At 37.2% G+C, this 23,765-nt stretch overlaps 2 protein-coding genes and 1 non-coding gene across 5 annotated transcripts; all 3 read right to left on the bottom strand.

Annotated features, from left to right (window-relative positions):
• Window positions 1–5,192: 5,192 nt before the first annotated feature.
• Window positions 5,193–8,918, bottom strand: LOC113084177 (inactive peptidyl-prolyl cis-trans isomerase FKBP6-like). Of its 3 annotated transcripts, XM_026254804.1 has the most exons (8): window positions 8,769–8,918; window positions 7,834–7,951; window positions 7,249–7,338; window positions 6,941–7,143; window positions 6,743–6,862; window positions 6,408–6,605; window positions 6,016–6,125; window positions 5,193–5,925 (listed from the first exon to the last, which is right to left on the bottom strand). In XM_026254804.1, the coding sequence occupies exons 1-8, from the start codon at window positions 8,841–8,843 to the stop codon at window positions 5,847–5,849; spliced, it is 993 nt and encodes a 330-aa protein (XP_026110589.1). In that variant the 5' UTR covers window positions 8,844–8,918; the 3' UTR covers window positions 5,193–5,846. The 3 variants fall into 3 exon arrangements, with proteins under 3 accessions (XP_026110589.1, XP_026110588.1, XP_026110590.1); XM_026254803.1 differs by having other exon boundaries at window positions 6,743–7,143; XM_026254805.1 differs by lacking the exon at window positions 5,193–5,925 and having other exon boundaries at window positions 6,109–6,193.
• Window positions 8,919–13,927: 5,009 nt separating this feature from the next.
• LOC113084230 (transmembrane protein 150A-like) lies at window positions 13,928–23,454 on the bottom strand. The gene is made up of 8 exons (XM_026254807.1): window positions 23,133–23,454; window positions 20,823–21,074; window positions 20,644–20,691; window positions 19,831–19,917; window positions 19,657–19,724; window positions 19,361–19,488; window positions 19,095–19,272; window positions 13,928–17,786 (listed from the first exon to the last, which is right to left on the bottom strand). The coding sequence occupies exons 2-8, from the start codon at window positions 20,885–20,887 to the stop codon at window positions 17,476–17,478; spliced, it is 885 nt and encodes a 294-aa protein (XP_026110592.1). The 5' UTR covers window positions 20,888–21,074; window positions 23,133–23,454; the 3' UTR covers window positions 13,928–17,475.
• On the bottom strand, window positions 18,270–18,433 carry LOC113087881 (U1 spliceosomal RNA). The gene has a single exon (XR_003285688.1). It is a non-coding gene; the product is annotated as a U1 spliceosomal RNA (small nuclear RNA).
• Window positions 23,455–23,765: the final 311 nt, after the last annotated feature.

Genomic DNA, 23,765 nt, shown 5'->3' with positions numbered 1-23,765 from the left:
AGAACACTGTGGCCTTTCAGACAGAGGCCAGACGTGTCTGCACGACTGCCAGATTGGAATATATGCAGCAGCTGCTCAAGTTCTTGATAGCCTGGAAGAACTCCACGAATGCTAATCTAAAGATCTGTTGGTGCTGGGTTTGAGTGTCGTCATCACTTGATTGACTGTGAAAGACCAATTGCCATGATGCTATACATGTATGGAACTGTATTCTTGGAGACTTTGCATATGGACTTTAGTGATGTTACTGCTTCCATCACCAATCTGTCTAGAAAAGATGGTCTGTGGGATTCAGACTTTGTCAATGGAATTCTTTCTGTGATCGTATCGGCAGTGATGGGTGGCTATCAGAGCATCTTATCAGAGCAGCTCATGCTTCAGATCCTCATCAGACTGCATATACACAGATTCACCATCAAGTTCACCAAACATGTATAGACTGGAAGAGATAACTGGAGCCTTTTTTTCAACTGCTATCAGCTCATTTTGGAGATCTGGATCTGGTTCATGTTTGCACGCAGGTGTCTGTATACAAACCCAGGAAGGACATAAGAGTTAAACCAGTAACATCCACACAGTAACCACCACATCCTACTGTACTTGCCAAATTCACAGTCACAGATGCAGCAAGGTGACCATGATTTTGCAAGTAGGACGTGTTCCTGGTCAGTATCTTTTCTTGGTACTGGTACAACATTGCTGACACAGAATGACAACCTCTGTCAAATCCTAACCATTAATAATCTAAAATGAGAGGAAAATGATAGTGCAGGTTGACACCAATGTTGTTCAAGTCCCAACATAAGGCTTAAAGGTGCCATGTTTAAAAATTGAGGTAAAAATATCCAAAAAATGACCTACACGCATCAAAAGAATGAGAAGAAATAAGGGCGATGATGTCATTAAAAAAAATGTCAAGTTATAGTGCTGCAGAGATAGCAGCCTTAATTAGCATTAGCATTACTAGCCACGGCCCGACAGGTGTCGTAATACCAGTTTCGGCCATGGGAGGCGGTATGCGGGCAACATAACCACCAGCCAACCTGCAATACACGAATAACTCGCATGGCTTTTGGGTGTACTTGAACCTGATGTCAATCGTGTGGAAAGTACAGCCCACTACATCATTTCAGTTCAGGGAAGAGAGCGGAAGGATGGCTCAAGCCCTTGGCAAAAGACCCCTACCACCACCACCCGCTACAGGGAAACAACCGCGCTCGGAATCACAAATCAAATCCGATAAGAAAAGGAGCCGAACCAGAGTAAACATTGGCACTGCTTTCCTTCGCTGGAGACAACTGATGGACTTGAAAGAAATGAGGTTCGACTCTGAACTTGCAACATTTCTATTGGATTGGTAATTAAGATGCTGTTAGTATTTCGCTAGAAGTTTGTTTTGTATGTTTGCATATTTTTTTTTTTGGGGAAGTTATAACATAGAATGTATCGAAGGCTGTTCGATAAAAATGATGATGTTAGCGATGGCTAACCGTAGCTGCGTTTGATAATTAGCTAACGTTAGCTATAACTTACCCATTTTTTATATCATAACTAACCTGCTCTGTCTAGTCTGTTGGTCTCCGTGTCCTCTTTGCTTCGTGGTTTTTCTGTGCATGAGAAAATTGATGTGTGGCGTGAAAGCGCGTGAAAAGAGTCAATTGCGTGTGTCTCACGGTGAATGCTTGAGAGTTGGCAGCTCTGGTTACGTTGGTTGGCGCTAACTTGGTCAACATCAGCTGTCTGATGTTGACCAATGATGTTGACAGAATGCTGTCTGTCAAATTAATTTAATTCAAATATTGTGTATATACAACTCAAAATGTAATATGAACAAAACAAATATGAACATATTCACTGGTAAAGGTGAAGGGGAGTAGCTTGAAGAGGTCATGTTTCAAAATCACTTGACATCACCCAACGTTCCTCTGGAGGCAGAACGTCCTCTTAGGCTTCGGCTATGGCTCTAAGGTTGTTGTGAGGGTAGGGGCGGAGCATAGAGACTATACCGTTTCTCGTTTATTACTCTAGAGTAGACCAATTCACTTTATTGAGGCATACTGCCCCCATCTGGTATGGAATGTGTAGTATGACTTGATTTTTTTGCCAGACATGACACATGGCACCTTTAAGGTCTAACTGGCTGATAGGAACACTGTCTGAGCGGACTGTCTGATATTTAACACTATGTTCTTGGTAACCAAATGAAAAAAGTCTGAGTATCAACTTTCACACCTAAGACTGTAAATTGGTTGGGGCAAAAGTGGCAGGAGGAGCACAGTGAAAACCTATCTGAAAATAAGCATCATTCCTGCATTTCCATCAGGTGCTAAAATAGCATCCTTGACCTTTAAAGTTAAATCTTTTTTATTTACATTTTTTTAGTGCAGGTTATTGATGCAAGTTATATTTACTCACCATGTAATTTTCATAACTTTACATTATGGAAAAATTACTAAATTATTAAATTGACTTCTCTGTGATGACATACGCTTGACTTCTCCAATTATTTAGTCTGCTTAAACCCGCCCCTTTCTTACGTGACTGCAAGTTTCTATTCACCATCTGATTCCATCCAATCAGCAACCAACATATATAATCAAGTCTCCACCCTACAATTTTTGCACTCTGATAAGTCACACATATAAAAAAGAAAAATTGGTAGAAAATATTTGTCTCAACTTCTGTTTCATTGTGACTAAAAGTACAGCAGTTGGCCTTATGTCATTAAGACTTTTATGTTCACAAAAAGTCTGTTTCTCCACAGTAGGCCATTCAAAAGTAGCTGTATTCTGAAAATTTTGTAAATATTCTTTCAAATCAGTTTTACTAAGTTACAGACACAGAATATATAGGTTATATAGAATATATAAAATAAAGCTTTGGAACAAAGTAATATGATGACAGAATTTTGGGATGAACTTTCCCTGTAAGGTAAAACATCAACAGGATGCTAGACATTTAGAGAATATTGTACAATTTGCTTTGGGAAAGCTACAGTTTTGAAGACCTATGTTTTTGAGAAATTAACTTAGTACAGGAGAAAACCCAAAGAACCTGGACAGGCCTTGGTCAAGAATAACAAACTTCACTTTGTACACACATAATTACATCTTCACATCTGGTAAATGTCAGCAGAGCAACACTCAAAAGAAACACAAACAAGAAAGGATGGACTGCACTGGACTAAAGTTGCCAAGGACAGAGAAACCAAACTGAGCAATGTCTTTATCTGTAGTCCAAGGATTTACAGACCTGTTTTTTTTTTTTTTTTTTTAAGATTAAGTGCATTTGCACTGCTCATTCAGACACAGAAAAGGCTATTCATAACAGTTACGTATAATAGTAGTGGATCGTCACTCTACAAATCACTGAGGGGGTTTTCTTACATATTGTGGGTCAGTGTGGTCGGAAGCCTGGCTCTCTTGAAAGAGGGCATCCTTACAACTCCATACTGAGGCAAGCTCAGTTAATCCACATGGAACGTTCCAGCACAAACCTTCACAAAAAGTCAATGCCGTGTTGCCAAAATCTTGTTAAACGGCCTTGGAACATACAGGCACATCTCAATAAATTAGTTTTTAGTGAAAAAGTTAATTTATTTCAGTAATTCAACTCAAATTGCGAAACTTGTGTATTAAATCGATTCAATGCACACTGTCTGAAGTAATTTAAGTTTTTGGATCTTTTAATTGTGATGATTTTGGCTCACATTTAACAAAAACCCACCAATTCAATATCTCAACAAATTAGAATACTTCATAAGACCAATAAAAAAATAAAACAACTTTTAGTGAACTGTTGGCCTTCTGGAAAGGCTCCGCAGCATAAATGGCTGGCAACTGCTGGTGTGTGTTCACAGTGTATGTGTGTGTGTGTGTGTGTGTGTGTGTGCGCGCACTTTGGATGGGTTAAATGCAGAGCATGAATTCTGAGAATGGGTCACCATACTTGGTTGAATGTCACGTCAAATCATCACAGACTGTGGAAACTTAACACTGGACTTCAAGCAACTTGGGCCATGAGCTTTTCCTCCAGACTCTAGGACCTTGATTTCCAAATGAAATACAAAGCTTGCTCTCATCTGAAGAGAGGACTTTGGACCAATGGCAACAGTCCAGTTCTTATCCCTAGCTCAGGTAAGACGCCTCTGACGCTGTCTGTGGTTTAGGATTGGCTGAACAAGAGGAATACTACAACTGTAGCCAAATTCCTTGACACATCTGTGCGTGTTGGCTCTTGATGCCTTGACCCCAGCCTCAGTCCATTCCTTGTGAAGTTCACTGAAATTCTTGAATCAATTTCGCTTGACAATCCTCATAAGGCTGCGGTTCTCTCGGTTGGTTGTGCATCTTTTTCTTCCACACCTTTTCCTTCCACTCAGCTTTCTGGTAACATGCTTGGATACAGCACTCTGTGAACAGCCAGCTTCTTTGTCAATGAATGTTTGTGGCTTACCCTCCTTGTGAAGGGTGTCAATGATTGTCTTCTGGACAACTGTCAGAACAACAGTCTTCTCCATGATTGTGTAGCCTAGTGAACCAAACTGAGAGTCCATTTTGAAGGCTCAGGAAACCTTTGCAGGTGTTTAGAGTTGATAAGCTGATTGGCATGTCACCATATTATAATTTGTTGAGACAGAGAATTGGTGGGGTTTTGTTAAATGTGAGCCAAAATCATCACAAATTAAAAGAACCAAAGACTTAAATTACTTCAGCCTGTGTGCATTTAATTTATTTAATACACAAGTTTCACAATTTGAGTTGAATTACCGTACTTAAATGAACCTTTCCACGACATTCAAATTTATTGAGATGCACCTGTATTGTGACATCTTGTGGTTGTCAAACATTTACATTCATTCATTTACCAAATGCTTTTTATCCAAAGCAACTTACAATTTACAATGCTACATATGTGTGATTATGTAAATGTAATTAGTTACACCAGTGGTAACTCCAAGGACACCTGTTTTTATGAATTTATGAAGAACTGAGTTCTGAAAAAAAAAAAACATGTGCAGCATGACACCACATGGTTCAATATTTTGTGATAATTACATGACAAAATATTAAATAGGGCTGCGGCAGATTGGGTATTTTTTGTAAGCACAGGGAGGAAAGACTAGGAAGTAAAATGTACCAAGACAACACAGCTAGACGACAAGACTCATATTACGGTATGAAGGTATGAAATAAACTTTATATATACAGTGTATATTGACAGTTTTGTTCACTTTTTATTAGAGTAAACAAAATGTGTGTGTATTATTAATTTCCATATAAATCTAAGGAAAATTCAAAACTCTGAGCAAGAGCAATAAGTAAACTTATTGTTTACATGTTAACACACAAAATAATTTGCCAGTCATGACACAGTGGACTTATAATGAAAATAAGTAAAATCAAGACAGCACATGCATTGCATGGCATACAAAAAGTAAAAAATAAAATAAAACAAATAAATAAATATATATATGAAATTGAGAAAAAAATGAAATAATGAACAACTTCTGATGCTCTATGTAGAGTACTGAATGTAATACTGAACATAACACTACAAATCTTGACTTTCTGTCATAATAAAGCTTTTCTTAAGTTAACATACATAGCATAGTGCTGACACCCATGTCAAAAAACGAAAATAAATTATACATACATATATATTATATCAAACACAAATAATGCAAAATAAAAGTGAACTATAATCAATTAAAATTATGAAAACATTTGAGGCAATGTTGCCCACTCGAGCCAAAATTACATTTTGTTGGGTTTATATTTCCCACTTGTGGTCAGTCTGGGGGATTTGAAAAAGGGTAAAGACCACCACCATGGACACTGCAATCTTCACTTTTCCATCCGCTTTAAACCTGAGAACATCTTGGAGCACATCTCTCTCTCTTTGTCCAAATAGTCCTTGTAGCAGCTGTAAAAGATCAGCAGATTTGTTCAGCTTTCACATTCACACATGTACTGGAGGAAAACTTGACAAAACCATCAGATAAGGAAGACTTACAGAGCAAGCTTTTTCAGCAAGGTGTTGATGTCAGGGTCAAAAGGCTTTTTCGCCTGAGCGAGTGTAAGATAATCTTGAGCCTTCTCATAGTCGCTCATTTCCAAACAGGCCTCGTTTAAAAAAAAAGTTCTTCATATCAGATCAGTAATTCCATAAAGTCTTCCCTTTTGATAGTAAACTGAACACAAAAAATAACCTGACTGGAAGTTTCAAACCGAACCCAAGAGAAAATGCAGCATTATGATAGTTCAGTTAATTCATCAGCATATCCTGATTTTATAAAACTTAACTCAATTGACAGCACTAGATTTTATATAACAATATTTATTTTACTGAAAGATTATGATCAGGTTACCAAAAAAAAAAATTGAAATGAAAACACGTTGCCTAACCTGGCCGCAGCGGAAGAGCGCTTTAGTGTTCTGAGGATTGATGTCCAGCACTTTCTGACCGTAGCAAAGGGCCTTCTGAGGTTTCTCCAGTTTGAGGTACGTGAGTGAGAGGTTGAGCAGGAAAGGCAATTTCATTTCCTCAAGACGCTGCTTCTCTTCATCATCCAACAGCTCACGATTTTGCAAAAGTGTCATGGCCTGCACCATGGACCACGAGTTGTGTTACACGAATGTTACATCACAGTATATTACTAGGTTTCAAGACACATTTTCCTTCTATCTATTTACATTCTCTCATATATGAGAAACTAATAAGACAGTTAAAAGCACAGAACCTGCTTGTATCTCTCTCGAGCATCTTCATAGCGCTTCTTATTGAAGCAGAGGTTTCCAAAGCTCCGCTGCGTGTCCAGTACATTCAGAAATGTGGACAGAGAAACACTGTTCTGCTCATCCTGACGAACAATGGAGAATTGATCATCTGGGACTCCACAAACTAACAAAATGAGCAAGCTAAAAGCATTCAATCTTACCCTACTCAAATCCATGAATTCATCCACTTGTGCCGAGTCCAGGAAGTCGAGGACTTGCACCTCATAGAGGACCGTGGCTAATGGAGGTATGTGCGGGGGGCACCCCAGGTCCCCATAGGCATATTTGGGCTTGAAGAGAAAACGAGAGAACTCACCTTTCTTCATTGTAAGAAGGCCGAGCTCCAGGCCATACAAAGTAACATCTATGGGGAAAGAGGTTAGAGTGTCTCGCAGAGGACATAGAAGAGAATATACAGGAGAAATTTGACGATAATTGTTCTAATAGGAGGATTCAGATTCCATCCTACCTCTACCAAGCTTCATCATTCGTGGATATTTAAGGTGGCTGGTTGTCTCGAATGGTGCGTCAGAGTACTCAATGAAACCAGAGAAATGAACTGTGGATGAAATGAGTTTATGAAAACCAACAAACCAAACAGAATGTATTACATAAAAGTAGATACAAAACCAAAAGTTTATTTATTATTATTATTATTATTATTATTATTCAAGGATGCATTAAACAGATCAAAAGTGAGTTAAACACCATAACTGTTTTCAGAATTTATCAGAATTTTTTTCTTACGCACCAAATCCACATAATTAGATTGATTTCTGAAAGATTGTATTACACTTTATCATCAGACTAATAGACTACATTTTAAAATATATTAAAATAGAAAACAGATATCTCAAATTGCAAAAATATTCCACACATATTTCTATTTTCCTTTATTTTTTTATCATATAAACACAGCCTAGGTTACATAAGACGAGTGTGTGTGTGTGTGTGTGTGTGTGTGTATTATATGAATAATTTATTTATGCAATATTTTACTATCATAAGAGAGAAGCTAGAACTCAACAAAACTATGTTAAATTGAGTTATTTACTTGATACGGAGGCATGCTTGGGAACCGGTGGACCTTCCCCTGCATGGACGACCTCTTTGAGAATTCCTCCATCTCCTAATATGTCTCGCATTTGCCAAGCCAGACGGTGGAATGGAGTCTAAGACATAATAAATATATATATATAAAATATTAATCCATGCTAAACTAATTTATTTGAGCTAAACTTTATTATTTATTTTTTTTACACTTTATAACAGTTCATAAAAGAAAAACTGCCATGTTTTGCAAAAAGTGACTGAACATGAAACCCCCTTTACAAACACTTACACTGTAATACTGCATTTGCCAAATAAACATCAAGAGGGACAACGGAATTTTATTTATTTATTTATTTATTTTTTGAGAGAGAGAGAGAGAGAGAGAGAGAGAGTAACTTTCCATGTTTTACCATGTTATCACATTTTTAAGTATCTTGGAGTAGTATAACACTTGTTCTGTATTGTGATATCTATTAAAACACCAAGGAATTATTATTAAATATTATTTTAAGGGCAAACGGCGGGATGAGCAAACACCACTGAAAATACTGGAATGAACATTTTAGAAAGAGCGGTGAAAAATACAGGTTTTTAGATTTTAATACCATGGTATGTTGCCATATATTTTTGTGGATGCACTACTGATTTAATGTCAAATCCAGGTCAACGCCACGAAGCCTATGTGAGTGAGTGGCCACCACAGAATACATTACACGTGGATGTTACAAACCTTTTTTTAACCTCGTTTGTTTTACATTATTATAAATTCTAGAACGAGCATTTTCTTGTAGTGGCGTTGTGGAGATCTAATGTTGATGTAAATCTCATTTAGAACACATATAAAAAGAAGCAAGTTGCTTGCGGTCACGTTTAGTTGCATATTGATCATGCACCATTCGATTAATCAGCTCGTTTAAGTTACTGGAGTGCAGTTACCTCGATTCCAAACTGACGGCGCTCATCTGGGGCCATGAACTGTAATATTCTCGAGGTCTTGCCGTTTGTTGACATTATGCATGTGTTTTAGGGCAACACTTTTAAGAAGCGGTAAATCTGAAGATGAATTGGTCACTCAGTGCGTGTGCGTGCGGGACACGTGCGCCAACTAGCGGCCGTCGTTTTAATAATAAAATAGGTTGTTTAGGGAAGCATTACTCCACAAAACGCTGTTTGGTCACGTGAATACATATATCTAAACTATTTTACAAAAACTGATGAGGAAAGAAGGCTTCGTGTACAATTCGTTAGTGATCATAATAAGCTCATGTATAAAAAACTACAATGTTCTCAAGACATCATAACACAGTCTATTATTATTTCCTCGTTATGACTTACAGGTAGTAACTTTATTATGATATGGTGAACTGATGACGTTTGAGGCTTTATCCAGGTGTTTGTGGCCACATTTTTTTAAACAGAGGTAATTTTGTTTCAGTCTTTTCAGTATTTTGTTACATAAGTGAATGGCCTAGATATTTCGGTAAAACAATCACTGTGTACTTTATTGGGATGCAATGATATTTTCAAGTCAAGATCATTATAGATCTTCAACCTCGGAATGATTTGAACATGATATAGTTAAACAGTCATGGCACTAAACATGTCTGAATGAGAAATATAATTTATTACAAACACCTAAGCTAGTTGTTAGTTGTATTTAACTTTTCAAGTTCAAATAGACGTCTGTAAAGTAACTATGACTATTTGTACCTGTAACCACCGTGTGCTGGGATTTAAGGTCAAGGACGCATGACTTCTTGAAAATCTAACAGGAAACTTTTCAAATAAAATGGTAAATAGATAAATAGTCTGGCACCGTTGGAATGACCCTGTTATTCATGGCCTGTCTGTTTCAGTGAATCACCCGGTGATTAGTGGAAGTGGAAATACTAAAGCAAATAAAGTAGGAGAAGTGCTGTTAAAGTGAAGCAAGGTGGAGGAGGAGCTGCATAACTTCTTGACATGCCATATACAGTATGGATTTTGCTCTCATTTCACCGGTTTTTTCTTTCACTCTTTCAGAATCAAGCACAAATACAGGCTCCAACGTGAGACTGCTGCAGTATGGTGAGTTTATGCACACAAATATAGAATGACAGTATAAAGTTGTATACAGTTTAAAGAAAAGTGAATTTGTCTAACATTCTAGTAAGCTGTACAATGTTTTGAAATGTCATTTTGTCATGTTATGCAACAAATCATATAAAAAACTCATTGGTAATCATATGCACTTTATTTACATCTGCACTGACAATGTGCTTTCACTTTTGTTCATATGTAGGCCAAACAGTATCTTATCAGTGGAATAAAGTCATACAGTTATCAGCTGACAGTACAGATTACTTAATGCAATATTTGCACCATAAGACAGCAAAAAAGAAATCTACCATTTAAGGAATAAAGTAGCCCCTCTACACTACAAATATTAGAATGCCATCCAATTAGATAGAAAATATTAAACTTTGCTTTAAACAAAGAGCACAAGCACACTGCTTGTGTGTGTGTGTGTGTGTGTGTGTGTATATATATATATATATATATATATATATATATATATATATATATATATATATCATTGTTTCACTTTATGGTGTAATTCATGAATTTGTATTATGCATCTTGATTCTGTCATAAATGAATCATGTTTAATGGTTTCCAATAGGTCTTTATGTATTTAAAACCCCTGAGAGGCAGAGTAATTACATGCAGCATGTTGTATTCACTAATGAAGCATATGACCCTTAATTTGTCTCTGTTTTAGGATAAAATTGAGAATACTTACATTGAGGCAGAGGAGGTGAATATTGCTATGCTGTAAAATGCTAATAAAATAGAAGAACTGAAGTCAATTAAAAACCTGAAAACCCTCAGTACACTGTGAGTACTGTCTCCTTAATGTATATCGTGAGTCATGTAATTTCTAGAATTAATATTTAAGGTAATATTATGATATCAATATTACATATGAATGTCATTTTAAATTTGCTTAAAGAACTCAAATTTTGTGCCAAATGCTTAAGTCTAAACAAGTGATGCCCATTTGTGTTCATTCATATACATACGCATAACATACAAAAAGCATTATTTGGAGTATTCTGTGAAACTTTATTTGGAGTTCTGCGGCAGAATTGCAATATCAACAAAGACGTAAAGGGATAGATTACTCAAAAATGAAAATTTAATGTTTATCTGCTTACCCCCAGGGCATCCGGGATGTAGGTGACTTTGTTTCTTCAGTAGAACACAAACAAAGATTTTTAACACAAACCATTGCAGTCTGTCAGTCTTAAAATGCAAGTCGATGGGAATCCTGGCTAAAACATACAATAAAACTAAACAAAAATGTACACAAACCAAACCCAAATAAATCCTGTGGTTTGTGATGATACATTGATGTGTAAAGACACAAAATGATCGGTCTGTGCAAGAAACTGCGTTCTCAGCACCTAAAAATGCATGGAAAACGCTAGGCGCGCCGCTTTCTCCTTCTTTCCAAAGCGCTCGGGCAGTTGCGCCCCTGAGGCGTCTGCCTTTGTTAAGCATTCATGACGTGCTCTCTCCATGCAGATGAGGAAATTTCGGCAAAGGATAAATGGATTTGCAGCTCTAAAAATCGCTTGCAGTAGCTGTGCTACTAAATTTATTTCAAAATTTAAATCCATATACAACTATGATCAGCTGTTCCTTCATCTTGGCTGAGCATTCAACGTTGTTACGGGAAAGGATGAAGCTGATTGGTTAGTTCTTGTCACATGACCCGCGGTGCACTTGCGGCATTCTGAAAAGTTGAGTTGCACAGATTCTTGCGCAGATTGATCATTTTGTGTCTTCACACATCAACATTGGTTTTTTTTATGTTTTAGCCATGATTCCCATTCCCTTACATTATAAGACTGACAGGATGCAACGGTTTCAGTTAAAAATCTCTTTTTGTGTTCTACTGAAGAAACATACATCTTCAGTAGAACACAAACACATACTACATCTTGGATGCCCTGGGGGTAAGCAGATAAACATCAAATTTTCATTTTTGGGTGAACTATCCCTTTAATTTGGAAGGAGAAACTGATCAAATTTTAAACTTTGTTAAAAGAGCTGATTCATCATCTTCATATGTTCTATTTTCTTTTCAGTTTCAGAGGGAAAAAAATTTAAGGAATCTGCATCGAACCAGAAGTTGGAGTATCTGTGGGCTGATAAAGGACTCGTAGCCACTATTGATTTCAGCTGTTCTTATACTCACTGTTGTTGTTGCCATGCTTGCCACTGAAGAAACATGAGCACAGTCACTCAGTGCACAATGCAAATCACACTGTGCATGTGCACAATGTCACAGAAATGGCATAATAACAACTGAACCCCATGTTGTTCCACACCTGTATGCTTTTCTATATTCTGAAGAAATATTTTCATTCATTCAGTGAAACTCAAAACAATATTGAACCCTACTGACAGTTTTCAGAATATTGTATTTGTGATCCACAGAAGAAAGAAAGTCATACAGGTTTGGAACGTCTTGGGGTCTATAATGATTTTTTTTTTTTTTTTACATTAACTATCCCTTTAAGAATATATTTTTAACTCAATGTTATTACTGAATCAATCTGCTGTTGTATTAAGACGTTGAAGGTTGCACACTAAAGTTCATTAGTACACTTTGTCATATAAACATGACTTGGCAGGAAAGGCGATCAAGAAACACATTCCCCATGAAAACTGTTTGGTATGTAAACACAGAGACCAATTTTCTGATGTCAAGTGCAGATATCCTTTTTATTCAGTGACAAAAGGAGCACAAATTATATATATTTGTCATGTTCTACTGAAAAGTTATGTAAATGGCCTAAAATTTGATATTAGTCGTCAAAATATTGATACAAAAAAATGCAATATGAAAACTACATAGAATTGACCTGCTCTGACATGATTTTCAATTTATGGAAAATACTCAAAACAAACATCCAGCTCTATTTTAATCACCTTTCTGAGTAAGCAAAAAAGATGAGAGTAATAAGGGACTGTTCGCCCAGAACACATACAGAAGTGTTCCACTGCTTTACTTTTCACTTGTTTTTCTGCAATATTACACATGAGCTATGCTGTGGATAAATACGTGATTTCTGTTATAATGTCACTTATTTTCATTCTAACAGAATACAATCAAACTGCCTTTTTCTCACCTTATACAAAGTACATTTTTATTTTCAGATTCACACGTAAATGATGCGATCGATTTTTTTAATGGCAACAAATTCTAGATTTTCTCTGCACGTGAAATGCGAAGCGTGCAATGTTTGAAACATTGAGAATACTTTTTATTGAAATGTCTTAGTTAATTGTGTGTGTGTGTGTGTGTGTGTGTGTTGCACATGCAAAGAGCATAAATAAACAGCAGAGGGCACCATTTAATCTATAATATTAATCTGCATAAATACCAGATTTTAAAGTGAACTGTCCCATATTGTCAAGAATGGACAAGACAAATATTTTGAAGTAAAGCATTCTAAAAGTGGTAACATGTCTAGTCCAGTAGACGTAGCCTTTATATGTTTGTTTGATATTTCCAGCAACAACTTATTTATCGCTCTGTAGGCCTGGCGGACATCTCAGAAGACCCTAAATCACACTAGAATCTACCCTCCATTTAGTCTCAGATGTGGCAATACTTTTTCAAAAGGTACACCTTTGCCTAATGCTCCAATCTGGTACCTAAAAGGTACAAAAGTGTAGCCTACCATTTTAAAAAGGCACTGCGACAGAGACAGATTTTGTACCTTTTTTTTTTGAGTGTTATGTTCCTTCCTTCCTCCAAGATATATCTGTGCAAAACCCACAGAACTCATATCAAGGATGTTTATGTTTCAAAATCATTGTTTGCCATTTAATAGGTTAGAGTTTAATATTATACCTGTTTGATTCATAATATCATTTTCATTCTTTCTTAATTCTTTTTTTACGTCATTCATTTTACATGAAACTATCATACTGTATATCCACATCTTGCTTTATAGGATCATGTACCATCAAACACCTTGTGACCCTGACACTTACAACCCTTGAATGAGTTGAATGACTCTAGGAAGCATCGCAGAGTATTACTTTCATGGTGTGTAAAATTTCATTTATTTTGCATTAAGGTGTTCTGTCACCTAAATTCTATATTAAACATGACATAACTGCTGTAAACAGTGTGATGCTGGCAGCAAACAACCTTCTCAGTGAACAGTGTCTCTCAAATGAAAGTACATTTTATTTCACAAAACAAAACCCTTGTGACAGATAAGGAAAGGTGCAGAATGGCTCATAACTCAAAAGAAAGTTGCAGTATGAAATGTAACAAGTCGATAAATGGATTTCAGTTTCCATTTCACAAGTTTATCAGAGAATCTGTCTACTGAACAAAACCGTTTTTAGAAATTCTTTCCCTTTTGACAGATCAAATTTAGGAATTTTCCATTTAACAAAAAGTAACTAAATTATTGTGGCCTGAAAGATGATCAGGGCCTTATTCCGACAGCTGCAATGATGGTCTCACCGGTATATGCTTCATGAGACCTCGGGAAATCTACAGATGAAACAACATAAATACCTTGAGTAACACACATCTTAGCAGCTCCTTTAGGAGACTCTGAACATCTCACCACATCTTCATAGAGGTATACTTGTTTGCAGAAGTTGAATATTGCATGGTTTCATTGTCTGGCATTACAAAGAATAAATTATAAACAAAGAGATACAACACATAACCAACTCTCATTGGTTTCTATAATAACTTTCAAATTAAGCAATATCTAAAAACTAAAATACAGTGTAGTCAAAATACAGCATATTATTTCGTGTCCACAAAAACAAAAAAAATCTAAAAATACTTCGGTTTTTCCCCTTTAGTGCACTATACATCATTTCCAATATATTATGAGCATTTCTTATAAGTATTCTATATATTACCAAATGACGTGTAGGAACTGAGGTTATAATGAAGATTGGATAGTGATTAGGAAGATTTCATAATTATGACCCCAGTCTCAATGCAGTACTCATGTTCAATCCAATATTATGCTCGGCTAAAGGCATTCATTTACAAGCAGCTCTGATAGCATAAATAGTAAATGTTTAAAAACAATAAACACAAAAAAAAACTGGTTAAGACCTCTGATTCTCTCTTAATGCTAGATTAATACTGAAGTGACAGGAACAAGGCATGTTGGAGAAATAAACAAGTTGTCTTCGTTATTACACACAACTATCTCCAAATCCACCTAAGAAGTGAAAATATAGTTTGACTACCAATTGTTTGCTTTACTATCTCAACATTCGCATCAATATGTGCTTGCCCACAAAGCACTTCCTGTCATGAAATTGTCAAGTCCAGAACTTTAGGAGGGTTTCTATGCAACCCGCTAAAATGTGATTTCAGTCACAAAAATTTCGTTTGATTGCAAAACATTTGTTTTCTCATGAAAGTATTGTGCTTCCGAGAGAAACTTTGCATTTGCTTGCAAAAGCACTGAAATACAGTTTATCAAGTGAACGAGAAAACAATCTTGAGGGATCAAGAGATTCAAAAGCCCCCAGAAATGAATATCACCTTATATTTCTAAATGTGAAAAACCAAAACAGTAGAGTAATGGACACAAAATCCTTTTTCTTGTGATGCTGAAATATTAGGAATTTCTTCGCAAGATACCTGTGATGCAACCAATCAATACAGGCATTTTTGAGATTAAGTGATGAAAAGAAATTGGCAAAAGCACCAACATGTTCAGAAGGCTGCACAGAGATGCTCTTAAATCTCATTCAGTACAGCCACCATGGCATCTAGAGCCCATGTGACTGAGGGTCCACAGCACCTGATCAAACCAAGCTATGAGCACTTGGATTGAATACATAAACATGGACCACCTGCATCTCAGGTATGAATAAAAAGTATCGCTATTTGACTAAAGTAAAGTGACTAAACCTCAACCTCAGTGCAACCCAACTGTTGGCAGCAACAGCTGGTGCAACCGACTTAACATCTCCATTGCTACAGTGATGGCTTGACCTGTTGTGTAATCAGTTTCTACAGATTAAATGGGTTAGGGAAGGTTGCATGGGTTTAGCCAATTATCTTCTTTGTCTAGACAAGTGTCTTGGTATTGCTTTCAGTTTTGTAACAGATTCACACTGACGAAGTGTCCTGATTTTCAATGGGAGTTTGCGATTAATGGCACCATGAGAGTTTTGCGACAAATTAGTTTTTAGCAACTACAATGTAACTGAGTGGAGATACAATGCACCGACTACCATTAGAGAAATGCAGTGAGGACGTATTTGTGTAGGCCAGCCTGGAAGTTAGCATCACCCTTGTTCACTTGAGAAAAACCCAACAGGATTTTTCCATTGGGTTTTGGACTACTGCAAGATAATAAGTTCTGTGACCAACAAAAGTTTGTAATTGTTAAACGTTTTGTTCATCATGATTATAAATTCATTGATTACAAATGAACACTACTTTTATGAATTTTAATTTAAATGCAAATCACAAGAAAAAAAGTGAAACAGGCTATAAACGCTTAACACCAAGGTCACATGACTTCAACGTTACATTAATAAGCTTCTGAAAACTCCTTCAGTCTTTATTTTATCGACATTTTCCCTAAAAGTTTGAGTGAGAATAATTTTCGAGAGAATGATTATAAAAATAACAAAGCTGTAAAAGCGGAAAAGCGAGTACACAAGTTCTCCTTTTCAGAGAGATGACATTTAATATTTTCGACATAAATATAAAAAGAAAAAAAAAGTAAATATATATATTATATCAATATTAATATTCGTCCAACTTAGCCACTTGTTAGCAACCACCTTTTCCAAGACAAATAAAAACTTCTTTTTAAGGGGGCATTACTATAGAAGCACGCTTCTGCCACTGTTTATATCATCTCGTTTAACTCGCAACTGTGAGTTTATATCACGCAATTCAGACAATTGCAATTGAGAGTTATAAAGTCAGAATTGCAAAATAAAAGTCACAATTACACGGTTTAATTTTTTATTTAGTGGCGGAAACATACTTCCATATATTACCGATGTATTTTTATGTTGTAAAATAAAACATGAAAATATCACGAGCTTGTGTTAGCCACATATATTATGTCAGACAATTAACCAAAAGCCCATTGATTTGGGACAATGGAACCAGAAGTGTAAATATGCTAACTCCAAGTTTCCAGGTCTACATAATACATAATCCCTGCAGCACTCTATGTGACTTCCTGATGAAGGCTACGAACAACCAACAATCCACTTGTTGACCTTAAATAGTTTCATTGCTGTCCGATTGAATGTGCCTTAAGAATGAGTTATTGAGGTTTTAAGATAACATTTTTGTAAAACTAAAGCATTTCTATCAGAAGCCCCTTGAATCATGGGAAAGAATTGTCTGTGCTGGTTATTGAGGCTGTGGTTTCAGTAATCTTACATACTAATGCAAAATAACATGCAAAATACCTTAAGTTATGACTGACTGGTCATTACTTTTAGATTATAATCAAAAAGTCTGTAAACCTATTGTATTGCTTGTACCAGTTTTGCCAAAAAATTTTGTGAGCCAGTTGAAGAGTCTGTGTGCTGAGGTCTGAGAGAATACCGTAGTGGTTAGCCCCTAAAGCATGGCGATGCTTTCTGGTGTACAGTTGAGGTGTGTGGAAGTGCTGCTGCCTCCAGGTGACTTTAGACTGCGGGCACCACATCCCATTGCAACACCCTTCCCAATACCCCCCATGATGACCGCTGACCCTGGATGATGATGTTGACTGCGCTTCATTAAGGCCGCCATCAAGGTATCGCTGTTGACAGTGCCAAACTCATAGGTGAAGGTGCCGTAGTACACCAGGACCAAAACCGTGAAGACCCATTCACAGATGGCTGCGGCGTGCTGCAATACAAAACTCTCATGGACGAAGAAGATACCACCTTGAATAGGAAGGGTGATGTTAAGGAAAGGGCACACTGGATTTCAGCATTAATATTTTACTGGGATGTACTGTAACTTTTCTTTTTCTTTCTTTTTCTGTAATCAATCTTTTTTGCACTCTTTAGTGAGTGACATGACATACAGCCAAGTATGGTGACCCATACTCAGAATTCGTGCTCTGCATTTAACCCATCCAAGTGCACACACACACAGCAGTGAACACACACACACACACACACACCCAGATCAGTGGCCAGCAGGGGCGTCGCTAGTGGGGGAAAAGGGTAAGGGAGTGCATAGGGCTTAGAGGTTTGTGGGGTCCCAGCAAAGAAGTTGGGTGTTCGTTGCCTTGCTCAAGGGTCTCACCTCAGTCGAGGTATTGAGGGTGGAAGAGAGCGCTGGTTATTCACTCCCCCCACCTTCAATCCCTGCCGGTACCGAGACTCAAAACCCACAACCTTTAGGCTGAAAAATAATGAATCCAGGGGAGAGCACAAACGCAGTCCCCCATTACCATGAATTATGCAGTTGAGATTCCCATATTGGGGGAATTCGCTTGGGTCAGCACAGCCGTAGTGTAATGGCCTAGCCTCGCCCTGGGTGAACCACCTTCTTGATCATGGTGTCTCCCCTGCCAGGTAATCTACAAGTCTGTAAACCTACTGCAGTGCTTGGACCAATAATTATTTACATTTCATATTGTTAACATGTCTCTGAGTTTCCTCTGTCTGCTGTAATTAGATCAATGTGGGTTTGACTTTGTTCTTAAATGGTTCTATTGTCTGTTCGATATCTTTCTTTGTTCTTTATTTTACTACAGACGCTTTACATGAATACTTTAAAAAATATATATTTTTTTCTTTGCTCATAATTCATGTTCTTTATTTCATTTTACTTAATTTTTTAAATACTGAAGGAGAAAAAAAACACTGTACTTGATGGCTACATGGCAATGTTTTCATTTTAATTTTTAAATAATGTGTGTTTGTTCACTTTTTGCTGTAGTATTGAAACTGTTACTGCAACTCTTGAAATTTCACTACCATTGGTATATGGACCACCAGAATATTGTATTGTGAAAACCCTATTAATATACTTGTATCATCCACTGTTACTAGCCAATCAGTGATGTTCTCCTATAAGATGCTATATGAGAGAGTGTTTTTAGGTTTTTCACTCCTTGCTCAAATGTAGCCATCTAAATTAGATGTTCATGTATCAGATCATGTCTGATCTCCAGTGTTTTTTTGTTGTTTTCAGGTCAAACACAAGATGTAGAAACATTCATGAGCTCTTGGTAAGGATACTGAGAACAAGTGATACCAGAGCCCCAGCTGAGAGCGCCACACGCACATGAGCCATCCAGTAGTCCAGTGCGGTCTCTGCGATACGGTACGTCAGAACACACTGCAGACACACAAACAGCAAGCCGGCGGGGAACGCTACACCCGCTCCCACATAGTGAAGCGTCTTGGCATGATCGACCTATAGAAAAAAATACAAAAGGAATACAAGTCCATTTAGATTTATAGAATGGGCAAAAGTTACACTTTTTTGTTTTTTGTCTGCTCACCTGAAAATTGCCAACCATGACCAAACCAAGGGCATTAATGCAGCCAGAGACCAAAGAACTTGTGTTGGTCCAGCAGTGATGGCTGTGTTCAATCACTTGAGCATAACGCAGCATGCACACCATAACCACTGCAGGGACACACACACACACACAAATAAAATGACCGGTAATCTCTGGGATAGATAGAAGTATTTTAATATTGACATAAATCACACACCTTTAAACGACCAATTGGGTAATTAACTTCTTTGCGGAGTTCATTATGCATTTATTACATTTCAGAATGTAATTCTTACCCATAAAGGCCCCAACATTGCCAATCAAACTGAAAAGACAGCTCTCTGGTGGATAGCAACCACATTTACTGTTGAAAGAGCAGAAAATCAGATATTGGGCAACCTTTTCACAAGAAGAAGGTGGTGCAAAACAGTAATACTCGAATGAGGCATCTTCGAAATCTTCCTCTTCACCTGATGAGGGGGATGTCTTGAAGAGTACAGCAGGTCTTTGGGAAGCCCCTCTTTGCGGTTTCCTCTGTGCATGTCAAATTGTATGACCTATGATAAAAAGAATCAAGCATGAAAGAAGAGTATGTGGGGGTTTTTGGATTTGGGATTTGAGATTAGTGTGAATTACAAAATAATAGGGTTGTTTTTTGTTTTTTTTACTGGTGCAGGTGCGGATATTTAAATTCTGATAGCGTGTAAATGTATATCAATGAAACGGTTATAACATTCTAGCATGATACTTACATAAAAACCCTATAGCTCCCTGGGATATGTCTTAGCAAAATGAGTTGAAATACTTAAGTTTATGATCAAAGCCCTGTTGGTTTTATTGTGGGGGTAAAGCTTATAATGCATTGCAATACAATGATGACTGAGAGTTGTACAGATTCTAAAACAGCCTAATGTATCATATTTAATATTCATATCTTTACATGATTTTTCAAAAAATAATGCATGGAGAATCAAGCAAACCTAAGTTGTTTCAGTCCAATAAGTGTAAATCCTGAAACAGTACTAACAAACTAAAAGTTATTTTTGGGTTTACTTTATAAAAATATAAAAATATTTAATTAAAATTAAATTAAAAAAAAATTAATATTAAATTAAAAATATTTCACAGTAAAAAGGCACATGTACCACAACCTGAAACGGCAACGTATTTAGAATTATACTAAAAGTTAATTTACTTTAACTTAAAAGGCTATGTATAAACTACATTGATAATTAAAAGGCCAGAGAAGTTGTGATATAGTAGGCTTTAAAGGGTTAACTTACCAGTTCTCAACCGGACAGACATGGTGGTTCATCACTGCCATGGCGTAACTACAGAACAAAAACATGTATGGTTATAAGTTTTTAAGTACATGATTTGTCTGTATATAGCTAAACAAAAAAACAGTAGAGGGCTATATAAAACTGAATGTTAAACTTCTGGCTTGAACATGAACACTTACACAATCCATATCCCTGTGATGGAGAAAGCAGACAGGCTGACCGGCAGAACAATCCAGGCAGTCATTGGTCAGTCTGTGAGAGGCCTGAGACCCCAGCATGAGGGTGTGCAGGACAGGGGCAATGGAGACGCGGTGAGAGACACCAGCAGGCGAAGCCATGCAGTGGGGGGGTATGTGGACCAGTGGGGGAAACGTGGTGGTGCTCCTTCGACTACATCTGGAGACTCGCTGATTACCAACAACCAACAATATCTAGCGGAAATACAGAGAAACTGTTTATTGATTATATATTGCACATACACATTCCCATATACATGTGTATGATCACATTTCATTTCTAGTTCCCAGCGTGCTTTGCTTCTGGCCGTCAAAAATGAAGTGTTATTTCATGTGTTTTTGCTTCATATCATTATATTATTTTATTATAGTGTTATTTTGAATTGTAAAAGGGTTTCTGGCGTGTGTAAGTTTGAGGGGGTTATCGTTGTTTTGAAGAGTAGAGCCTGTCGTCAGGATGATCTTTGGCCAAACACCATTAAGACTAAACAGTATCTTACTTTATTTAAAAAAGTTATGGCTGTGCACTCTTCAGCACAGTGATGGTCTGTTCCCTAGGGCTTTAGTATGAGCAGATGTGCTTATGCTGTTGTAAACTAGTTACAGTATATTTTAAAATATGAAAAATGTATATGTAAATGATCCTTAAGCATATATATGGTACACCTGTTCAATTGCTTGGTAACACTAATTACTAATCAGCCAATCACATGGCAGCAACTCAATGCATTTAGGCATCTAGAAGTGGTAAATATGACTTGCTAAAGTTAAAGCCGAGCATCAGATTGGGGAAGAAAGGGGATTTAAGTGACTTTGAACGTGAAATGGTTGTTGGTGCCAGTGGGTCTGATCTGAGTATTTCAAAAACTTGATCTAGTGAGATTTTCACGCACAAGCTTCTCTAGGGTTTACAGAGAATAGTCAGAAAAAGAGAAGATATCCAGTGAGCGGCAGTTGTGTTGACAAAAATGCCTTGTTGGTGTCATAGGTCAGAGGAGAATGGGCAGACTGGTTAGAGATGATAGAAAGGCAACAGTAACTCAAATAACCACTTGTTACAACCAAGGTATGCAGAATACCATCTCTGAACGCACAACACGTCGAACCCTGAAGCAGATGGCCCTAACCACACTGGGTCCCAGATTGGAAAAACGTTGCCCGGTCTGATGAGTCTCGATTTCTGCTGCAACATTCAGATGGTAGGGTCAGAATCTGTCGTAAAGAACATGAAAGCATGGATCCATCCTGACATGTCTCAACAGCTCAGTCTGGTGGTGAAATGGTGTGGGGATATTTTCTTGGCACACTTTGTGCCACTTCATACCAACTGAGTTTAAACACCACAGCCTACCTGAGCATTGTTGCTGACTATGTCCACCCCTCATCTCAGACTGGTTTCTTCAACATGACAATGAGTTCACTTTACTCAAACGGCCTCCACAGTCACCAGATCTCAATCCAGTAGAGCACCTCTGAGATGTGGTGGATGAGCGATTCGCATCCTAGATGTGCAGCCGACAATTCTGCAGCAATACTATCAGTGATACTATCATGTCAATATGGACCAAAATATCTGAGGATTGTTTCCATCACTTTGTTGAATCTATGCCATGAAGAATAAAGGCATTCTGGAGGCAAAAGGGGGTCAACCCGGTACTTGCAAGGTGTTCCTAATAAAGTGGCCAGTGTGTTTGTGTGTATAAACTGCATGATTCGATTCGATTCAACTTTGTCATTCACATGTAAGGTACAAGGCAACGAAATGAGTAAATATGTGTTCAATATATTTATACACATGCAGTACCATAATCCGTTATGGTACTATTATGTTACCAAAAGATGTCAGGTAGGTTTGTAATCGGTTAATCTGAGGGATGAAAGATCCCATCAAGCACAAAGTCAGATCAACAACTTGAGAGCTAACGTACTAATAATAATGTCCCTTTCAGTCCAGATCAGCCTCAGTGTCACATCAGCAAACACAGTACGACAAAACACTACATAATGAGGAAAGGTATTATGACAGTAAATAAGGAAAGGTCTCATTTTTAAAGATGAAAGTCAATATAGCGTAGCTTGCAAGCTATCCAGCAGATGCTACTGCAAGTAAACAACTTTTTAAGACGCAAATATGTTTTTATATACGTATTTATCTACCTAACGTTACATACACATTATATGCGTTTCAACTACCGTACATTAGCGAGTCATCGTTGAAATATTGTGTTTTGATATGTAAAAGTGTGATCCTACCGCAGGCCCCGCGGCTCCCGAGCAGATGCTGCTTCTGCTGCATCTCAAGCTGATGTAGAGACAGTTTTCACCAACAGATGGCGCCCCTCTCTCCCTTTGTGTCTGCATGGATTATATTATTTCTAAAAGGGTTAAATGTAACATGGTGTATTTAGTTCTTAGCTACAAATAAAAAATAAAAACCTTTTCCTTATTTACATTACATTCAATTTAATAAATGAATAAAATTAGAACTGGAAGTGATTCCGTATAACTGAGCATGCGATATAATATATACAGTAATGCAGTGCCATCTAAGGGCCCTAAGATCACGGGCATCCAATATGGTTTTCCGGCCTTGACCCTTATGCACAGAGATTGTTCCAGATTTTTTGAATCTTTGCATGATATTATGCACTGTAGATGATGATGATGATAACTAAGAAACTCCTTCCTGATATTTGACACACACACACACACACACACACACATGCGTTAATACAGCGTAAATAGTGTGTGTATATACTTCTATACTATATATTTATCCTAGTCGTTGTATATTGTTATGCTGAATGACACACTGTTTCTGTCTCATCTTTAGATTTAGATTTAGTCATTTGGCAAACTAAATAAATGACTAAATTCATCTTTCAC

This window comes from Carassius auratus, chromosome 5 (assembly GCF_003368295.1).
Source record: "Carassius auratus strain Wakin chromosome 5, ASM336829v1, whole genome shotgun sequence".
Lineage (NCBI taxonomy): Eukaryota > Metazoa > Chordata > Actinopteri > Cypriniformes > Cyprinidae > Carassius > Carassius auratus.
Note: the sequence above shows the minus strand (reverse complement) of the source record. Positions and strands in the feature narration are given on the sequence as shown.